This window comes from Phalangium opilio, unplaced genomic scaffold (assembly GCF_054372755.1).
Source record: "Phalangium opilio isolate 3A_F unplaced genomic scaffold, DU_Popi_V2 ptg000032l_1, whole genome shotgun sequence".
Lineage (NCBI taxonomy): Eukaryota > Metazoa > Arthropoda > Arachnida > Opiliones > Phalangiidae > Phalangium > Phalangium opilio.
Genome location: NW_028324159.1, coordinates 8,448,673 through 8,470,081, shown reverse-complemented (window position 1 = coordinate 8,470,081; position 21,409 = coordinate 8,448,673). Strand labels below are relative to the sequence as shown.

At 40.1% G+C, this 21,409-nt stretch overlaps 1 protein-coding gene and 1 long non-coding RNA gene across 2 annotated transcripts in view; both read left to right on the top strand.

Moving 5' to 3' along the window:
• LOC149685898 (uncharacterized) overlaps positions 1–21,409 on the top strand; it is a 59,543-nt gene that overhangs the window by 14,659 nt on the left and 23,475 nt on the right. The gene's annotated exons all lie outside the window — the stretch shown is intronic.
• Positions 14,652–15,579, top strand: LOC149685900 (uncharacterized). Its single transcript, XM_089870877.1, has 4 exons — positions 14,652–14,714; positions 14,779–14,837; positions 15,192–15,324; positions 15,415–15,579. The coding sequence occupies exons 1-4, from the start codon at positions 14,652–14,654 to the stop codon at positions 15,577–15,579; spliced, it is 420 nt and encodes a 139-aa protein (XP_089727003.1).

Genomic DNA, 21,409 nt, shown 5'->3' with positions numbered 1-21,409 from the left:
ATAAAAAACACCAGGACTTATGATGTCCACATCGACACATAATCCTTGGGATTTAGTTAGCATCGATCTAATGGGGCCGCTTCCCACTAGTTATAATGGAAACCGATATTTGTTAGTGTCCTTGGACGTTTTCTCAAGATATATCGAGATTATAGCTTTAAAAGACATAACTGCCCAGACTATTAGTGGTTGTTTGAAGGAATTAGTCCTACGATGGGGATCACCTAAGAAAATTATGTCCGATAATGGCCTCCAATTCGTCTCTAGTCTTTGGAAAGAAACATGTACCCTTTTCGGTATCCAGTGTAGTTATACCTACCCGTACCATCCCCAAGCGAATCCTGTAGAAAGGGCAAACCGTTCCATAAAGGCGCTACTCTCCATCCAAATCGGGAATGATCATCGCAATTGGGACACTGGGCTACCAGTACTCCAATTTGCAATAAATAGTAGTCCCCATGAAACTACTGGACGAACCCCTTTCTTCTTAAACCATGAAAGGGAACCCAGAATGCCTTGGGAAGGTTATGACGATCCTCTAGAAGAAGCAGACCCGACGGAGTTGTTACCGGAGACTCATAAACGGTTAACTATGTTGAAGGACGAATTAGGACGTGTAAAAACCACTATAGAAAAAAAATCAAGCCCGACAGCGCAAGTATTATAACATGCGACGAGAAGAAGAGTATTTCCAGCCAGGGATGATGGTATGGAGAGTCCCGCCAATTATCCAACGCAAGACAACATATTTCAGCCAAATTGACACCACAATGGGTTGGGCCATTCCAAATCATTCGTCATATTAATGAGTTAGTTTATGAATTAGAGGAAGTCAACACAGGTCAACACTCTCAATGCTACATACGAGGTAGGTAAGGCAGACGACGCGGTTTTTTCCCGGGAAGGAGGTTCTGGCTTAGGACGGTTTCATCCTCCCCCCAAAGAAAAGTCGTCTGCTGCGGTACTCTTGTTCCCAATCCGCTGAGTCTTGGGCAGGCGGCGAGGAGGGCCTCCTGGCCTCGGCAGCAGTCTTCTGTCGCTGCTAATTCTCGCGATGGCGAATTCCATGGGCCGCGTCAAAACGTTATGTTTCGTTCCGAACAGTTTCCCATGGTTCGCGCGAGATAGGTTGACGCGAAAAGTTAAAATCACACGAAGTCACATCGGTGATTGCATGCCCGCGTAAATATTGTACTACGTTTGCGCGAGACCGAAGAGTTTCATGCGGATATGTTGCTAGAGGGTGATAATAAATGTCCAGTTCCGGACCTCCAGGCTTTGGTTTCTTCCTCATGACTATCTCACGTTTCCATCCTTTACGAAAACGATTGACGAATCTCATGGATTTATGGGGATGGGGTTGGACAATTCCACTTCGTCTTCCTCAGACTCAGAGGAAGAACTGGAATCGTCGGGGTGAGATAGAGGAGAGGTTGGAGGGAGAGACTTCTCCCTCGAGCTTCTATCAGGAGAGGAAGGAGGAGAAAGGTCTGGCGGCATCCGATTCACTCGGAAGACCGCTGGAGGATCTGAGAACAAGGAGAAAGCGTCTGGTTCAGATTCCGCAGGTAGATCAGAGACTTCGGGGAAGGACTCTGGAACTTCTTCCGACGGGGAATAAGAGGATCCTTTAGTGGATGAAGATGAGGATGACGATGACGTTTCTCCAGACGACTCGGTTTGAGCTTCTTGGTCTCTCAACAGTCGTTGTCTTCGTTCTCGTCGAGTCTCACGACGTTCGTCACCAGTACTGACTCCAGCGTCCCGAAGTACAGGTATAGATTGTGACGAGGTAGAACTTGAAGAGGAACTGCTTGACGGTGAAGATGACTGGCTTCCGTCCGGTTGGCAGACATTTTTGTTTGACCAATACAGCTATAAATGAGCGATATTCTCTATTCCTTTCTTTTCTCCAGTCTCTTGGTTTTCTAGTTGATATCTCAATCGGTCCGTCTTCTTAGTGATTTTGTGGGGACCATCCCATTTGGGACATAACTTAGCGGCGACATTACGTGCCGCTTGAGACAAGGAATGCGTCTCCTTCCAGACAAGTACGCCAACGGGAAATTCAATCGCTTCCCGCTTTTGATCGTAGTAGCGTTTCTGGTGTGCTTGCGCTTTCTTGGCAAGTTCTTTAGACAAAGCAAGTTGCTTAGCTAAAGCTGAGAGCGATGCGGACCTTTCAACAAAGTCCGCTAGTGGCATACCCACGTCCAAGTCCCAGGGAAATCTCGGTTCCCTACCCATATTCAGGTAGAAAGGAGTTCTTCCTGTCGTGGTGTGTGAAGTCGAGTTGATGGCGAACTGAATAAATGGCAAGTTCTCGTCCCATCTTCGGTGATCTCGACCAACGAACATTGAAATAATTTCGCCCAGAACTCTGTTTGTGCGTTCCACGATGTTACTCTGTGGATGATACGGAATGATGTATCGTGGTTTGACTTTGAAAATCTTCAGAATGTCCTTCCAAAGTTGGGAAACGAATTGTGTCCCGTTGTCGCTTACGATGGCTTTCGGACATCCGTAGCGAACTATCATGGAGACGAGTTTCTTCGCACACGTCCTGGCAGTGATGTTCTTCATCGGGTATAGTTCGACAAATTTAGTGGCATAGTCCGTGAAAACCAGGAGGTATTTGTGATGGTGTCGGCTTCTTGGTAGAGGTCCCATTATGTCCACTCCCAGCAAATCAAATGGCTCAGTAATGGCCGTAGGGTGCATGAGACCTGGACGTTTTCTATTGCGGGCCTTGTGCATTTGACACAAAGGACATCCGCGGACGTACTGGTAATGTTCTGCCGGAAGGATGGCCACCAGTATCTGGCTCGTACTTTGTCGCAGGTACGATCCCGACCTCGATGTCCAGATAGAGGGTGGTCGTGAAATAAGCGGATGGCGTCCCGCCGGAACCGCTGTGGCAAATAGATTTTTGCTGGTTGTCTACCATAGGCCTTTCGGTATAAGACATCGTTCTTTAGTTCATAGTACCGATGTCGTTGAGGATTATCTCCGGATGACTGGACTATGATGTCATTGGTGGCTTGTTCATCTTGTTGGGCCGTTCGCACTTCTTCCAGCGTGAAAGAGTGGTACAATGCGTGATTGGCGGGAGGAGCTAATCCGCTTCTGGTTGAGGACGAGGTCGACGTCATTGAAGAGGATTCCGCTGGACTGGAATGTTCTGACGAGGACGGTGAAGTCATGTCTTCCAAAGACATGACTAATAGCGAGACAGGCGCTCTTGATAATGCGTCCGCAACCTTGTTCTCAACTCCCTTCTTGTGTATGATCTTGAAGTCATACGTCTGCAAGTACATTGCCCAACGAACAAGTCGAGAATTTGGTTCTTTCAAAGTGAATAGCCACTGGGGCGCTTTGTGATCGGTGATCACAGTGAAAGGTATGTTCTCCAAGTATGGCCGGAACTTTACAACTCCCCAATAGATGGCAAGACATTCCTTTTCCGTGGTAGTGTATCTTCTCTGGACGTCGGTCAGCTGTTTACTGGCATAGGCAATAGGTACCTCGACGTTATCTTGAATTTGCGACAGAAAAGCTCCAAGTCCGGCGTCGCTAGCATCCGTGGTCAGGATACACGGCAACTTAGGAATGTAAGCCGCTAAAGGAGGCGCCATGCAGATCGCATCCTTGATGGCCTGGAACGCTTTCTTCTGTTCTTCTTTCCACTGGAACGGAACGTCTTTCTTCTTGAGATGGTTTAACGGGGCAACGATTTTGGAATACTGCAGGATGAATCGAGAGTGCCATCCCGCCATGCCCAGAAATCTTTGGATTTCTTTCACGTTCTTTGGTACTGGAAAGTCTACAATAGCCCTAGTCTTGGAGGGATCAATGTGAATCCCTCGTTCATTTACGATATGCCCTAACACGGTCGCTTCGCTTTGCGCAAAGCGACATTTCTTAGTGTGAAGCGTAAGTCCCGCTTCAGACAGTCGGTGAAAGACATATTCCAAGGCTTGTAAATGGTCAGCCCAAGTACTGGATGGAATGACGATGTCATCCAAATAGACACAGATGGAAAAGTGATGTCCATCCCTAAAGACTTCGTCGATGAGTCGTTGAAACGACGACGGCGCCTTGCATAGACCGAACGGAAGTACTTTGAACTCGTACTTTCCCGCATGCGTGATGAAAGCGGTCCTCGCTTTCGCTTGCGGATGGAGGTCTATCTGCCAATAGCCGCTCTTTAAGTCCAGTGCTGTGATGAACTTTGGGGCACCCATTTTTCCTAAGAGTTCTTCTATTCGCGGAAGCGGATACGGATCTTTCACGGTAACTTTATTTAAAGCGCGATAGTCAACGCAGAAACGTATCTTTCTGCATTTCTGGTGGACAAGTACCACAGGCGACGCGTAAGGACTAACGGATGGCTCCACGATTCCGTCGCGGATCATTTCGTGAAGATGATCTTCCGTCACTAACACGATACGCGCGTTGACTAACGGGAACTTCGGTGGTAGTGCGTATCTCGTGATAGACTAAGTTAGTACGTCCCGCTTTTTCCGAAAATAGTTTTGGAAATCGCAATAATAAAGTTTTTAAGTCTTCCTTCTGTTTAGGACTCAGTGTAGGCGACGCGACAGCTTGTTCAATATCCTCTATAATCTGAGGGGTCGGTGTCTTTAACCCCGGGAGATTAAGCACGAATGGAAACGTCGTTCCGTCAATCTGACAAGTTTTGGTACCAAAATCCAAAATGGCACGATGTTTATACAGGAAATTCTTTCCCAGAATAAAGTCGTTTGGTAGTGAGGGAACTACGTGAAATTCCTGCTTTAGTTTCAACTGTCCTAAGCGGAAGTCTATTCGCGCGCGTCCCTTCGTGAAGGTATAACTTCCATCGCCTAACACTATACATTGAGTCTCTTCTTCTTCCGGAAGTACTAAGTCTGGTTTCAAAGTTCTGACTAAATTACGCCACTGATATAAGCTGATAAAACATGCATCAGCGCCTGAATCTAGTCTAGTCTAGAAAGTCCCATGCGAATACACGGCTTCTATGGCCACGGGAGGATCAACCTCACAGCGACGCACATCCATAGAGCCAATTTCCATGAGGGGCTTTACTTTCTTCGCGTTTCCCGAAGCGTGCTGCGGCGCGACTTCTTGTTTGCTCGGACAGGCGGTAGCATAATGCCCTAAGAATCCGCACTTATAGCATTCTACGCGACTTAAATCGTTTTGCTCTGTCTGAGCCGGTGTAGGTCTATTGGAAATTCTTGCGTTTGGGGTCGCAACCTTTGATGTCGCACCGCCTCCCGGCGGTTTTGTTAAAACCGCGGCGGTGGGAGAATTTCTTCTCCCACTGGTTTTACGCGGGGTAGACTTTGCACTGTCTCTAGGATGCAATGAGCTAGAGGGGGTCGCTCGTAAAATTTCTTCTGTTACGCGGCCCTTCTCTATGAAACTGCCCATTATCCTTATTATGTCGTTAAAGACATGGATGCGTATCTCGGGGAGGATATTTTTCTTGCGAATACCAACGAGTTCAGAGTCAGTGTACGGAACGCGTAGGTTTTGATTCATCGCGGTAATACTGGCGATATACGCGTCAAAAGATACATCAGCGGATTGTTTAAACTGTGCTTTGTCTTGGCGGAGGGAATCCTCCGCTCTTATAGAAAAGAAATAGTCTCTAAACGCGCCTTTTACTGTACGCCACGTTAGTACTTGATTAGGCCTATTTATGTCTCTAAACCAGATTAATGCATGACCCCTTAATATTTGGGGTGGAAGCGCGATAATGTCATTGCCCTTCATGCCGTGATATTCCGCGAATTCCGTCAAAGTCCGAAGGAATTCCGGCGCGCTTTCACCTTCAACACCACTAAATATTAAGTGAAGGGGTGGTTTTGGCCTAGTTTTGGCGGCTGGTCTGGTTCCTACATTCGCTAACGTACTAGCTAGGGTTTGAATAGTTTGTAAGCCACATATTGGTCGCTTCACCTTGCGGTGGCGGAGGTGGGATTCCTCCTGCCGCTTGTCCTTGTCCATGCGCAGGAATAGTACCAAGGCTTGGAGGAGGAGGAGTGTTACTCCTCGGGGGAGTATAGGATCCCGGTAGATGCGCGTTGAGCGCCGCGAACAAAGCTTGCGGATCGGCGGGATTCATAACGCGACATTTAATGAGTTCAAGCAATGGCACAAGTAATATTCACAAGTACGCGTGTAAGTACAACTGGTAATGTTAGTCTCAACGAGTCCTGGCAAGCTCGCCACTTTATGTAACCGTAAAATTTAAATGTAGGAAAGGGGGCCTAATTTCACGGCTCGCAAAGAACTTAAATTAAAACTAGAAAAACTAAGAAGTTCCCAGGTTCCCGTTTAAAGGACTTATTGTCCATGACTAGCAATATTTACCAGGTAATCCATTGTAGAAGAAAGACGCAGTGTGATTTACTAATAATAACTTGAATTTATTCTGACAACCAAAACAAAACACGTCCGAACTGGAATGCGATTACAAAAGAACTACAGACGGAGGCGGGGGTTTTTATTCCCGCGAAAACGTTTTTTAACAAGTTTGACAGCAGTGGCGCTAAAGGCGCCACTTCGGGACAATTTAACATTGTACAAAAATAAATTTAAAAAATGAACAAAGCAGAGACGCGGTTTTTCCCCGGGAAGGAGGTGCTTGGTGTGGACGATTATAAAGTATTCCACATAACAAATTAGCAGAAAAAAAGATTTTCTCCACAGTTTAAAAAGGACCTGAAATATATATAAGGTATGATAAAGCGAACATTTACGAAAAAGCAGCAACAAAAAAGTAATTAGTCAATGAAGACACTCAGGAAAAGTTTAAACAGCAATCAGAACACGCGTATTCATCCATGGATAACCCTAAAGCATGGCCAGAAATGAAAGCTAGTAAGCTTTCAAGAAAATCACAAACTATTAGAGATGTGGAAAAAGTTGTAGAATGTTTGACGTTAGTAGTTAAAAATAAGGATGCGGTTGACAGAGCGGTAAAAGAAATTTCCAAAATAGAAGAAAAGGATGTAGAAATGGGTCCTGAAAACGTAGATGACATAATTATCAACATTATCATAAAAGTTGAAGAAACTGCCAAAACGTTCGTTTCATCTGTCGAGTATTTAGCCATTATGCAATTAATCAATGTAAAAAGGGTAAATTGGAAATTTTTCTCAAGTGCTGAAGTGACAACACTCAAAAATAGGGTAGAATGTCATCATTGCACGAAGTCGTATCACTAACAATGTGTTGGATATAGTGAAAGCAACATAGATGATGACTATGTTTGTAATGACTGCGTTGGGGTGTGACTGGCGAAATTTAAATATCTGAACTTTCCTTTCCAATGTAATGTTTGTTCTTTTCTAAGTTTTCCCTAAAAAATACATTTTATTTTCTACGTCCAATACAGGTTTAAAGCAAAGGGCGGCTCCGTTTATGCCCCTGAAAGATGCCGTTTCTGCTACACGTTGGCTAAGCTTGGCAAAGGGTAGTTAAACCAAAGGCAGGAACCAATGGGACCTAGTGCATTAGGTCTGATTGGTTCCTGCCTTTGTCAAGGTAAAATTCGTGTCCAGAAGATTAGCCAGCATGCTAGAGTTGATAATGGAGCCGCCTGTTACTTTAAAAACAGTATATACCTTAATAAGAAAACTTCTCCGCTTCATCATTATTTCTCTGTTCAAAACTAGGAATTAACTAAAGATTTATTTGTAAGACTTGGCCAGAAAAAAAAAGGATTTTATACATTTTAAAATATAAAGTTATTAAAATCTAATACCCTCCTAACGTGAGAACACTGTTTTTAATCCAATGTGTCAAAATATTTAAACATAAATCACTAACTAGTTCAAAACATTTCAGTATTAAACTGTATTTCTTTTTTGTTTTTTAAAAATTGGTTTATTTGTCTGTCTATCAGATTTATGGCACGTGTCGTGGCCCTCGTAGGGGCAATCATCCAATTGGCGTGCGTGCGACGGCGAATCGGTATCATTCTCTATTCCCCCCTATTATATAAGGCGCACATTTAGCCGGTTGTGTCCGTACAAGCTTCTTTGACTTAGCAGTAGAAAACCTACTGCATTGAATAGTGACAGACCATGTTAAAGGCTTAAAAAAGCCACCAAGACAGGATGCCGCAATTACGTTTGAAGAAGATTCAAAACTATTTCAACGCGCTCGAGGTGACCTGCCTCCTCCCCCCGCGCGGTTTTTTCGCCGCGTGCCGTTTGAGATTCGCGACCCGGGGCGCGCGCGTTCGCTTGTTAATTAATCGCGTTTAATTATGAATGATAATTTCAAATTAGTGTCATTCGAGTATTAGCTATGATACCATTCACCACACCTGGAAATTTGATTATTTTCGGTCCTTCGGGAAAACAAGGATAAAATGTTCGAACCTATAGTCGTTTTAAGGTGGAATTCATAAACGTCGGACGCTGCGCAATTCAGTACAAACGAGGGCAGGGCCTCATGCGCAAACTTCCTGCCTCTACCTGTACTAAATTGCGTTTCGTACGACGTTTATGAATTCCACCGTAAGTTGTTTGGCATTACAGTATATATCAGCCTTGTTACGATGAATTATAAGAAATTGGTGTAATTACGCGTCAAGGTTTACCCGATGTCACTGTATACGACGGCTCTCAAACAATATTAATCATCTTAGATGATCTCAAATTAGAAAATAAGAACAATTATTTATCAGAAATTATTACTAAACAATCACACCATAGGAAATTATTCGTAATTACCCATTTACAAAATATATTTGGAAAAAACTTCCTTAAAGGCTCATTACATGATTCTTATGAAAACCGTGAGAGATCTTATGCAATTTGTGGTCCTCTCTAAACAATTGGAACCCAACAACTCGAAATTTATAGTAGAATGTTATCTGGATGCAACTGAGAAACCTCACGGGTATTTACTTTGCGATTTAGCCCAAAAATGCCATTCCGATTTAAGGTTTAGAACAATTTTTTTACCGGGAGAACAAATAGCCATCTATACTCCCAAGAAGAAAACGATATAATCAAACAACATTTCCGAGATTTTATCATTCGTTACGATGTCACCACTAAGGAAGGTCTAAAAAACATCGGGAAATAAAAAGAAAAGAGCAGCAGCTAAAAATATCAATTTGATAGCCGCTTTGGGGCAATTAAATCATCTCTCGGAACAGTATAAGAATAACAATAACGTTAGACTAATGGTTCTCCAGCTCATGGGATTATCATTAGCTCCACCGAGCGAGCTCGACCAACTATGGTTAATAATGCAAGATACATTTCCAACAAATGACCCAAACGTAACGAAATTTCTAGATTATTTTGTAAACACTTGGATGGCAAGCACCCTGCAGCCACCGGAAACGTGGAATCACTTCTCATGCAACGAATTACGCACCAACAAGGACTGCACTTCAAATTAAATAGCAAGTTTTCTACCAAGCCAGCATTGTTTCCGTTTCTTGCGGAAATACAGAAATTACAAGTAGATTTTGGTGGGAAGAAACTTGATATTGATGTCGGAAAACCTCCAAATCCACACGAAAAAAATTCCTCAAATTCAATGAAAGATACAAAAATGCTGTTTCACTTTAGATAACGAAACAAAGAACACCAATTTTAACGGAACTCAAGCCGCATTGAAACTTCTTAATTCCATAGCAGTGAACGTAGATTTCCATATTTAATTGAGTTATATTTTGTACGTAAATAAATGACAAGTTGGGGAAACCAAAATATTACCTCTCCAAGTCAAAAGGACTACTTACAAACTTATTTACCCAGATATGGAAATGATTCTTTTTTTATGAACAAATACTGAAGTTGAAATTTATGAAAAAGCATAGCAAATATACTGTAAATCAGACTACATTTTACGTCCTATAAGGATATACTTGTACACATTAAAATCATCCGTTGGGGGAAAAACGGGAAATGAAGAGATAAAACTTTGGAGGGATATTACCTATACGTGTTTGTAAAGGTCCAATTTTCTACTCCTCAACTGTATAACCTCTATGTTCAAAGCCATATTTACAACAGGGTTGCCGTGTATACACTATCCTCTCGTTTCACCTTAACAATTTGCTTATTGGTCAACATGACTGTTAACGTTACATAACACCAAAGCTAATTTGTGGCTACACACACTTAAAGTAAATGTGCACCATAAAAAGCATGAAAACACAAAGCTATAATCCGATTACGATCAGACCTTTCACTGGTCTGGGCTGCGTTCAGCAGGGCTCACCAAAAAAGACAGCGGATTTTGGAAAACGTTTACCGGTGAGCTGCGTCGTCATAGCTTTTCTCCGGTCATCGGTGTTTTAAAAATGACGCTAGCGCAATAAAGCGTGCAAGGTACCAAGGCTTAACAAAAAATGTATGATAACATATTTAGAGAGATAGATAACAACAACTTTTATAATTAAAATTAGAAACTAACATGTCTCTTAAAATTCTTGCGTGATCAACTGGTTTCACGCCAATTAAATAGCTATAGTCCCATCAGAAACAGCAAGAGCTATTTGAATTAATTCCTCCATGTTTTTTTTGGCCAAGCCGAGAACTACGCGTTTTACGTCACTTTATCCTAAAACCCGACTATTTTCTTTGAAGACCGCTCTAGCTCAGCGCTGAGCACCGTGACGTCAAAATTCAAAAACAAAATCCCGTTCTGTAGGACACTGCTAACAGCACTGAGCTCTGCTGAACGCGGCCCAGATTTCCAAAATGATTATAAAATCTAAGCCTAATTATTTAAAAGTGTATTTAACTTTTGGCTCACTCTGAACCGTTAATTTCTCTGCATTACAGAAACGAAAACGCAACCCAAGCGTTTTCTTTTTGGTTCATTAGGCCTATTGACATATAAAAGTTCATTTGACCGATAGAGTAGCGTTCTTCTTGAAATCAATTTAGAAAGGATTATGCTATAAACAGATTTAGTATAGCATATATTCCCACCTCTTTGAATGATCTTTTAAGTTATTCTTGTCCAGTTCTGATTCCGGTGCCTTTACATTAGAGGTGGAATCTGAGACATGATATATCCTCTCCTGGGATACTTTACTGGGGAGCGGACTAGAGATCCTAGAGTCTTGAGTCATTTTCGATTTGCCCGCAGAGCAGATGTATTTTCTTTTTTTTCTATCTTCACCGTACCAGAACAAGTAGCTCTCTTCACGGGAAACCTTCAGGCACTTTCCGTGTTCTCTTCCAAGGCATTCTCGACAAGGTACGTAATGTTCTTGCCCGTAGAATGGGTTTTGGCACTTGGGACATTTATCTTTACTTGGAGCCATATCAAAATTTTTTTTCCTTTTTTCCCCTTTCCCTTTTTGAGAATATGAAGGCTTGTATTTTCTCTTTTTTCAGGAAGTAGGACGTCAATGGACAGCGGAAAACCTTTACGCGGCGCACTTTTCCCGTACTTAGGCCTCGGTCGCGGGGTATAATAAACTTTTGGTAACACGCAGGAATTTTAACTAATCGAGTGTCTCAAATGACGCTAGACACTGAGTGTTAAAAGAGATCTTGAAATACTTGGTGGAACTATATAGGCTTTGACACTAATTAAAAATCTAATAATTTATACACAAATGTCCCCAGATATAAGGTAGGAAGACGGTTTAGGTCCCCACTTGTATACCTGAAATTAGCGCAAAACTGAAGTATTGAGCTAGAAATTGGTCCGATTACCTAAAGTTCATTATTGAATGGAATTGAATTTGAATTTATTACGTGCATAACAACATACAAAATCGTACTTTTTATAGTTATACACGCGTTAAATTAGCTCCTTTTAAAACATATATTACGTAACTCTTCTTTAACAAAAGGGTCGTCCATTAAAATAATTATTTAAAATCTTAGACGGGATACATTTATAAAGGTTAGGAATTTCGATTTATTTCTGTTTCCATTAGGGCAATAAAACGCGTCTCCAAATGCCTTGTTATCATCGGCATAGGTATTTTAAGGTATTTGTAGTTGCTGAGGACAAGATCCAGGATGTTTCCCGATATATTCCGAAAGGAGTTATGTTGAGTGAGATTGAGGCTAAGAACGAAATGGAGAATCGCTTCCGCTTTTGGTTTTACCCCCGAATTGCACTGATCAGTCAGGCCAAGTTCCCAGTCTATTCCAGGGACATTGAAGTCACCTACCATGAATATTTGCATATCCTTGTCTTCTAACACTTTGGCTAAGTTGTCAAAGTACATCACGTATTCCTCTTTAGGTGCCTTTGTGCAAAGTAATGGTTACCGATTAGCGTTTCCTGGTCGTTAGAATCGCTCATCTCCACCCACACGGTTTTGGATCTAAGTTCTAGATCCGTTCTTCTCTTCACTTTGAAGGTTTTCTTAACCAAAATAAGACTGCCTCCTCCTCTCTTGTCTTTATTATTGGTTTGGAGTCGGTCTGATCGGAAAACTGTCATGTCTAACGGAACGAAGTCGTTATCGAAATGACTATCATTTAAAAACGTTTCGGTCAGACATATTATGTCTGGTCAATATTCAAGAGGTTAACTCTCGCGTCATCCAGTTTTGTACACAGGCCTCTGACTTTCTGATACGATACTCGCAGGTTGTTCATCATGGTTATTCTATTAGGATCCGAGATAGTATTCTTCATTTAAATTCAGACCGCCCTGGCGCATGCGCAGTTGAAGTAGAGATACATTCATTCTATTTTGTTTGCTTTCCAACTGTTAGTGTGTCGTGACCATCTCCATTGCAGTGCCCCGAGGACGGCTTTTCACTTGAGGGCGAAGACTCTATTTGGCTCAGGTGGGTTTCAAATTGTTCTGCTGCACAGGCTCTGTTCGTTGGTCTCGATTCGTCGTTTTCCGGGTCAATCTGGTTATTATATAGATTTCCACGGAATTGCTTCACATGTACATCACTGGGCCATGTTGTGCAATCCAAAAGTCGGTCAAATTCATCGTGTGAGGAAAATATGTAGAACGATGACAATTTATTGTGCTTTGATCTAAACCTCAAAATTTTAACCATATCGGTCTCTGCTCGCTAATTCCGGTTCATATTGCGTTACAAACACTGCTTTCTTTCGTTGGACTGTGGTTTTCTCTTTTTCGGCACCCTTAAAAGGAGCACCGGCAAAACTTCCAACTATGACAGATTGTTTTCTTTTGTTGACTCGCTCATTTTTGTTATGAGTAGCAGAATTAGTCTTTGTTAGGTTCTTCTTTGGCTTTGCGACATCGACCCATGTAGGATTTTTAATTTGGTTTTTGGAACTGCATTCCTCTTTGTGAGATATACAAGTCATAGGGGATGTCTGTGCTTCATTACTTTGCCTCAGTTCACCGATTTCTTGAAGGATCTCCGCTGAAAGACCGCAAATCCTCGAGCCCTTAACCTTTTTAGTATTGCATTTCCGTTGCCATATTGTTTAACTTGCTTGCGTTTTGCGCGATAACGGAAAAGGCATCTGACGAAAGTGCTGTTAGGTTCACATTCTCAGTAGCTAACCTCATATTTTCCCACTTTGGCGCTTGGATCTGCGTTGCAAATCCGTCCAACGTAGCTGCCGACGTTTTATTTCTGCCATGATCTCTCTTGTATGTTGAGCAAACACTGAGTCGATATGTTTGAGTATTTCTATCTGTATGGATTTACTTTCAGTCGACATTTTCCTTGACACAATGAAGGGAACGAATTGTTATCTTCAATTCTCATATAAGTGAATTTTAACGATTTTCTAAGGAGTTTTTATGAAATGATAAGAATAACTTTGCATTCTGAGCTGCAGTCCAAAATAGCACAATTGAATTTCGCCACAAACCTTTCATTTAAATATTTTTTGTATTAAAAACTCTCTAAAAGAGTTGAGGCCCTGTATTTCAGTTTAGATTAGTTAGCCATGTATGTGCGAGAAATCTTAGTCGAGCGGCGACAAGGCGCATTGCAATAAATTGTGAAAGGGAAAAGTAGTAACGTTCGTGGTGCTTTCATACTTTTTGAAAGCTCGATACTCAAGAAGGATCCTAATTGTCGGGCTGCGGCCGGGCCAAACAAACGTCGTTACGCAACGGAATGTTCTATATTATCATGCCCAAAATGTCCATCGTCTTAATTATAAAATTGCTTACCCTCATTCAAATGTTTCTTAACTGTTTCATTATCTTTGAGACACAAATCCACATCAATAATGTCCCAAAGAAACTGATTTATTCATTTCACAAACAAAAAAGCTGGCCTTCATTTGTTTTCCCTATTTTAAAATTCACAAAGAGACCTTTAAGCCTTGGTTCTTTTCCCTTTTAAAATGGTTCATTATGGAAATTTCCTTATCAGAATTAAACAAGCTATAAAAATACAATAAATGCCTTTCGGTTGGAAAATCCCTTCTTATGAATTTGAACTTTTAGCCTTTTAATGCAAAGTTTAAACTTTAACACTCGGAATCCGCTATCACCGTACACGCTCTAACAGAAAAGTTGATGCACCAAAGATAATAATATATTTCTACCGAGAAAAAACATTCTATAGAGTTAAAAAATCTAGATTAAACAAATCTTAAGAAGTAAATGAGTTGGTTAATGGAGAGTTAGACTTAGACATCGTTCACTATTCCATAATTTCAACAATAACGAATGATTTGAACCCAGTTATGCAATTTCCCGAGATATGGCAAACTGATGGTACCACCTCCGTGACATCAGCCTCAGTCCAAGTACGTTACCAAAACCACTATTCAAGAAGTTCAATATCATCATCGACTACAAAAACTAACACAGCAACATGCCTTGAGCTCCATAATGACGATGAAAGCTTATGAAGCAGTAGTGCCTCATCTGCTAGGGGCCCTAGCTTGAATTCTTTGGTACAAATAAATTTTTTATGTGTAGAGCAGATCACTTCTGTTTAAGGTGCCTCAAAATGTTTACACGATGAAAATTAATTTAAATATAATCACGATTTAATCAATCTAAACGATTATATAATTATTCAAATACAATTTATTTAATCTGAATAGTTAACAATGCAATCAGATTTTATCTTATCTAAACGAAAATATTTATATAAAGAAAAGAAGCTTAGATTTAATTGTGACGATTATTCAGAACAATTTAAATGCAAAGATTATGCGCAACATTTTAAATGTAACGATAACTCTTAACATTTCAATTGTGGCAATTATTCTATGAAGTGATGGTCCTCGATTCTTTTTTGCTTTACATGATTTTAATGTACCCTATTTTACTATTGAGAATGAAAATGCCGATGATTTTCATTTTGACTTTCAAGAGGATGATAACGTTCATACTATCAATGATGATTTGGTAAGCAAAGAAATGGTTTTTAGTGTTTTGATATTATTAGTGAGCTGCGTCTCTAATCATTCTTTTATTTTTAACTGAATCATTTATTAGGATGAAAAACTATATTTGGGCTCCAACATTACCTTGAAAGAAAGCTTATTGATGATCATGGCTCATGTAATTCGATTTCAAGGTAGTAAAGAGGCAACATCTTCACTCCTAAAACTACTTCAGGCTCATATGCCTGATGTTACGAAGCTTCCTCGCTCGCTCTAGTTGTTCTACAAGCACTTTGATGCCGCTAAAAGTGAATTCACTACTCATATATACTGTAGAAATAAAGAGTGTAGAGCATACATCGGATCAAGCAGTGCACACTGTTTGTATTGTAAATCTTATGTATGTGAAAACCAAGCTTTGGAAAATGGAAACTATTTTATCGTGTTATTCGAAAATAATTGCAAGCCTTCTCCGTTATGTAAAGGACATTTGTATAAAAAGCTTCCCATGCGGAAGCAGGATTTGTCCCAAACGTGGAATACTGATGGCGTACGAGTGTTTCATTCATCTGGGCTTTCCATATGGCCCTTACTGTATGTAATTAATGAACTAGAGGTTGGTTTCAACAATGTGAAAAATGTGCAACTAGCATCACTGTGGTTTGGATCCGAGAAGCCAGAAATGAATACTTTTCTTAAACCATTTGTGGATCAAATGAATAAGTTGTCTAGCGATGGCTTTAACTATGAAAGCGGTGAAACCTTAAATAATATCAAAGTTTTTCCCGGACCTTGTTCTTGTGATTCGGTAGCCCGTTGTGTGCTTCAAAATAGTAATCAGTTTAATGGCTCTAATGGATGTAGTTGGTGTCTCAATGAAGGGAAAATTATTGCCAAAGGTCAAGGACATTGTCACATATACGAAGTATCAGAAACTTTACCTAGAACTGAAACAGAAATGAAAACTGATGCTGCGGAAAAGGTCCTGACCAAAGGTAAAACTTCAAATAACGGGGTGAAAGGCTTTTCATCCTTGATGCTTCTGGAACATTTCGACATTGTAGATGGGTTCGTAGTACACTACATGCACAGTGTCTGCCAAGGTGTGGTCAAAGCCACAACCATAAAATGGTTCGATTCTAAAAATTTCCAACAGCCATACTACTTAGGAAAGCAAATCACAGAAATCGATAAAATATATCTTTCATTAAAACCAAGCGATGAAATTACACGCACTCCACGATCCATTTGTGACCGTAAACAATGGAAGGCAAATGAATGGCGATCGTGACTTTTGTACTATTCTCCCTTGCTCTTAAAATAATTTTTACCTCCTAACTACTACAAACACTGGCTAAAGTTAATTTTGAGCATTAAGCTACTTCTCTCCTCGAATGTCACGGAAGACGAAATAAACGAAGCTGCGGACACCCTTCGATCATTTGTAACACAATACAAAAATCTCTACGGAATAGAAAATATGTCATATAATTTGCATTTATTATTGCACATACATGAAACTGTAGCTAACTGGGGTCCCTTGTGGGCAATTTCGTGTTTCCAATTTGAGAACATGAACGGGAAACTGATGGAACTATTTCATGGCACGCAGAATGTCGCATTGCAAATTTCCGAAAAAATTGTTATAATGCGAAAAATGTCCCAGCTATTCCCGAATGCTTTTAACGCTAATGAACATTTATTATATTACTATGAAGAATTGTTACGAGGGTATCCACTTCATAAACGAGTAACCATAGTTGAAAATAAAACCTTTCTTCAAGGGCTACCGACTCTAATAATTTTAGAAGAATCGGAAAAAAAGCTCCACAGCCATTCTATAACAATTATCCTATTGCTGAACGCGTAGCAAAATATGAGAAAATGGTTGTGAGTGGCATGACATTCTCCAGTAAAGAAAAAGCGAAGCGAAGAAATTGTGGGGTTAAAATGAAAGATGGGACTCTAGGGTTAATTTTTGGATTCTATGGCCTGGAAAACTGTCAATGCAACTTGGAATTAAACTTTTGTAGTTGTGGCAAGTCTTACCACGTTATTATTAAGCCGTTAAAAATTATGAGACTTCAGCTGTGAGGAAGCGTTTACTTTTAATGTCAAAGACAAAAAAAATTAAAAGCTTATCCTATAAGCGATATAGATGAGAAAATGTTAATATTAGAATCTTCATTAACAGAAGAAAAATGTATATATTCTTTTGAATTTCCAAATTTAGTAGAATGTGATTAAACAAATAAAATGAAATGATTCAATCCTTAATTACTTCTCAACATTTTATATTAAATCACAGAAAAATAGAGCTACGTAGTTGTAGGTCTCCATGTAAAGTATCTACCTACTTTATATAAAGAACACTGCTGAAGACTCCACTGATATAAACTGATAAAACAGATGTAAAGTTTCTGTATAATCTATATAGAATCGCCTTTAGAAACTTCACAGAAATGTCTATATAAAAACCCCACAGAGACCCCACACAGCCACTGCTATAGAAAAATCTATAGAGTGCTCTATACCAAATAGAACCCCATTCGCGCCCCATACGCCTCTATAGGACTTCTTCGAAGTTCTATAGAACATTTTTGTACGGGAGGCGGTTGTTTAAATGGCCAAAAGATAAGGTTTTAAAATGGGCTTAAAATATTAATTATATTAAACCTACGTAAAATAATTAGAAACCCATATCATTCAAACATTTTCTTTTTATTCGAGATTTTATAAATTTTGTTTAGCATTTAACACTATCCTTCGCCTACAAAATGTAAAACATACAAACGTTTTATTAATAAAAGAAAGTCTGCGAAATACTTATTCGCGAAATAATTACTCGCGTCATTGGATCTTTCCTTACGGTTTTGTTAGTTTTATATACTATAAACATACACATATGAAGAGCTAAGTTCAGAACTCTTAAGGACTCATATGGACAATGAAATTCGTATCCTCCGTAATAAAAGATACGAAATTTACATCCTTCCTCATTGCGAGGATGGCAACTCCATAACTGGTAAATATTTGGGGTTGGCATTCCGTACATTTTGTGCGGTGTGAGGTGTACGGGAAATTCGAGGATAGTATCCCCCGCAAATTCTTTCAATTTGAATTGATGAACCTTCTTATTTATGATACATGAATAGATTGGTAAAGTAAGTTTTGCGTGATGAAAATCACGCTCACATTTCTGTGATGGGTACCTTTAGTAAATAGGGAACCGATCTGTCCTTTGTTTTCGGTCATTAGATCGTCGATTACCAGGAGGCAGGGATTACTATCGTTATATTCGGTTAAATCCGGTAATCCCTCCTTGAAAATAACTTCACGTTTCAATTTATCAAAAAACGGCTGCCATTCGGCGTAATACCAATGAATTTCACTAAATTTTAGGCAAGAACATCACATCCTTATACTCAATTAGTTTGAGAACTAGTTGAGTCTTCCCGGGCCCGGATGGACCCCGCCAAGATGGCGTTAAATGTATGGTAGAATGGATACATGACCAAACCTCTCTACTGTTAGCGAATAAATGACCGAAGACAAAACGGATATTCGTTTATACAAACGATCGATTTTATAGCGGTTTTTGTTAACCTAAACCATCGTTTTTAAGTAGATAGTTTAATTTTATGTCCGAAGAAGTGTTCATTTACCTTTGAAAAACTCCATCAAAATCGATCATTTGCCAAATGAATTTCCCATAGGATTAACATTATTTGTGAAGATGTTCTCATCTGAAATCGATCGTTTAGGTTTTAAAAACTTGAATAAAAACGGTCGTCTAGAAAAATTTCTAATCGACATAATTTGAAGAAAAAATGGCTGCAAACGATCGGTTTTGAAGTGGTATTTTCAAAACTTTTTTTCACAAACCCGCAGTACCCTTATTTAAAAAAGTGTGATAATGATTTATTAGGGTGTGACATCTTCAGATTTTAATAGTAATTTCTTCGAAATACTGACAATATGAGAAAACATATATTTACAGAATTGCTCATCGAGAAATGTGTCCGAGCGTTGCCTACGTTAATCAAGGCCTGTGCGCGGCGCCGATTTTTATTTTTAATTTGGCAATTTAAGTTGCCAAATTCTCTCACCTGAGGCGCTTTTAGCTGGACCTGAGGCGCTAATAGCTGGACCTAAATAATTTGAAATGTTCATTTTCTCGCGCTTGGAATTTGAAATGTTCATTTTCTCGCGCTTAGAATTTTAAATACTCATTTTCGCGCGCGTTTCGGTCCAGCTATCCATGAAATCTCGCGAGAAAATTAGAAGTCGCGTTTCTTAAAAGTCCCCCCCCTTCGAAGCCACCGCGCACAGACCTTGATTAACGTAGGCAACGGTCCGAATCAATGGTGGGTGTAACCCCCGAATACCCTAATTTACCAGTGGCGGATGTAAAGTTCATTTCTACGCGGGTAATCCAGTCGTACATTATACAGTCGTGTTTTATTTGGGAGGGATTATCGGTTTCATGGTGTGTTATCGATTGGACGTGTTATCAAAACAGCATTGTCCAAAACGGCTTTTTCATAAACGCGTTTGCCATTATAGCCATTTCTCGTTTTAGCGCATTTTGATTACAACGTTTATATCTTGAGCGTACTCCTCGGGGGAGTATAGGATCCCGGTAGATGCGCGTTGAGCGCCGCGAACAAAGCTTGCGGATCGGCGGGATTCATAACGCGACATTTAATGAGTTCAAGCAATGGCACAAGTAATATTCACAAGTACGCGTGTAAGTAATGTTAGTCTCAACGAGTCCTGGCAAGCTCGCCACTTTATGTAACCGTAAAATTTAAATGTAGGAAAGGGGGCCTAATTTCACGGCTCGCAAAGAACTTAAATTAAAACTAGAAAAACTAAGAAGTTCCCAGGTTCCCGTTTAAAGGACTTATTGTCCATGACTAGCAATATTTACCAGGTAATCCATTGTAGAAGAAAGACGCAGTGTGATTTACTAATAATAACTTGAATTTATTCTGACAACCAAAACAAAACACGTCCGAACTGGAATGCGATTACAAAAGAACTACAGACGGAGGCGGGGGTTTTTATTCCCGCGAAAACGTTTTTTAACAAGTTTGACAGCAGTGGCGCTAAAGGCGCCACTTCGGGACAATTTAACATTGTACAAAAATAAATTTAAAAAATGAACAAAGCAGAGACGCGGTTTTTCCCCGGGAAGGAGGTGCTTGGTGTGGACGATTATAAAGTATTCCACATAACAAATTAGCAGAAAAAAAGATTTTCTCCACAGTTTAAAAAGGACCTGAAATATATATAAGGTATGATAAAGCGAACATTTACGAAAAAGCAGCAACAAAAAAGTAATTAGTCAATGAAGACACTCAGGAAAAGTTTAAACAGCAATCAGAACACGCGTATTCATCCATGGATAACCCTAAAGCATGGCCAGAAATGAAAGCTAGTAAGCTTTCAAGAAAATCACAAACTATTAGAGATGTGGAAAAAGTTGTAGAATGTTTGACGTTAGTAGTTAAAAATAAGGATGCGGTTGACAGAGCGGTAAAAGAAATTTCCAAAATAGAAGAAAAGGATGTAGAAATGGGTCCTGAAAACGTAGATGACATAATTATCAACATTATCATAAAAGTTGAAGAAACTGCCAAAACGTTCGTTTCATCTGTCGAGTATTTAGCCATTATGCAATTAATCAATGTAAAAAGGGTAAATTGGAAATTTTTCTCAAGTGCTGAAGTGACAACACTCAAAAATAGGGTAGAATGTCATCATTGCACGAAGTCGTATCACTAACAATGTGTTGGATATAGTGAAAGCAACATAGATGATGACTATGTTTGTAATGACTGCGTTGGGGTGTGACTGGCGAAATTTAAATATCTGAACTTTCCTTTCCAATGTAATGTTTGTTCTTTTCTAAGTTTTCCCTAAAAAATACATTTTATTTTCTACGTCCAATACAGGTTTAAAGCAAAGGGCGGCTCCGTTCATGCCCCTGAAAGATGCCGTTTCTGCTACACGTTGGCTAAGCTTGGCAAAGGGTAGTTAAACCAAAGGCAGGAACCAATGGGACCTAGTGCATTAGGTCTGATTGGTTCCTGCCTTTGTCA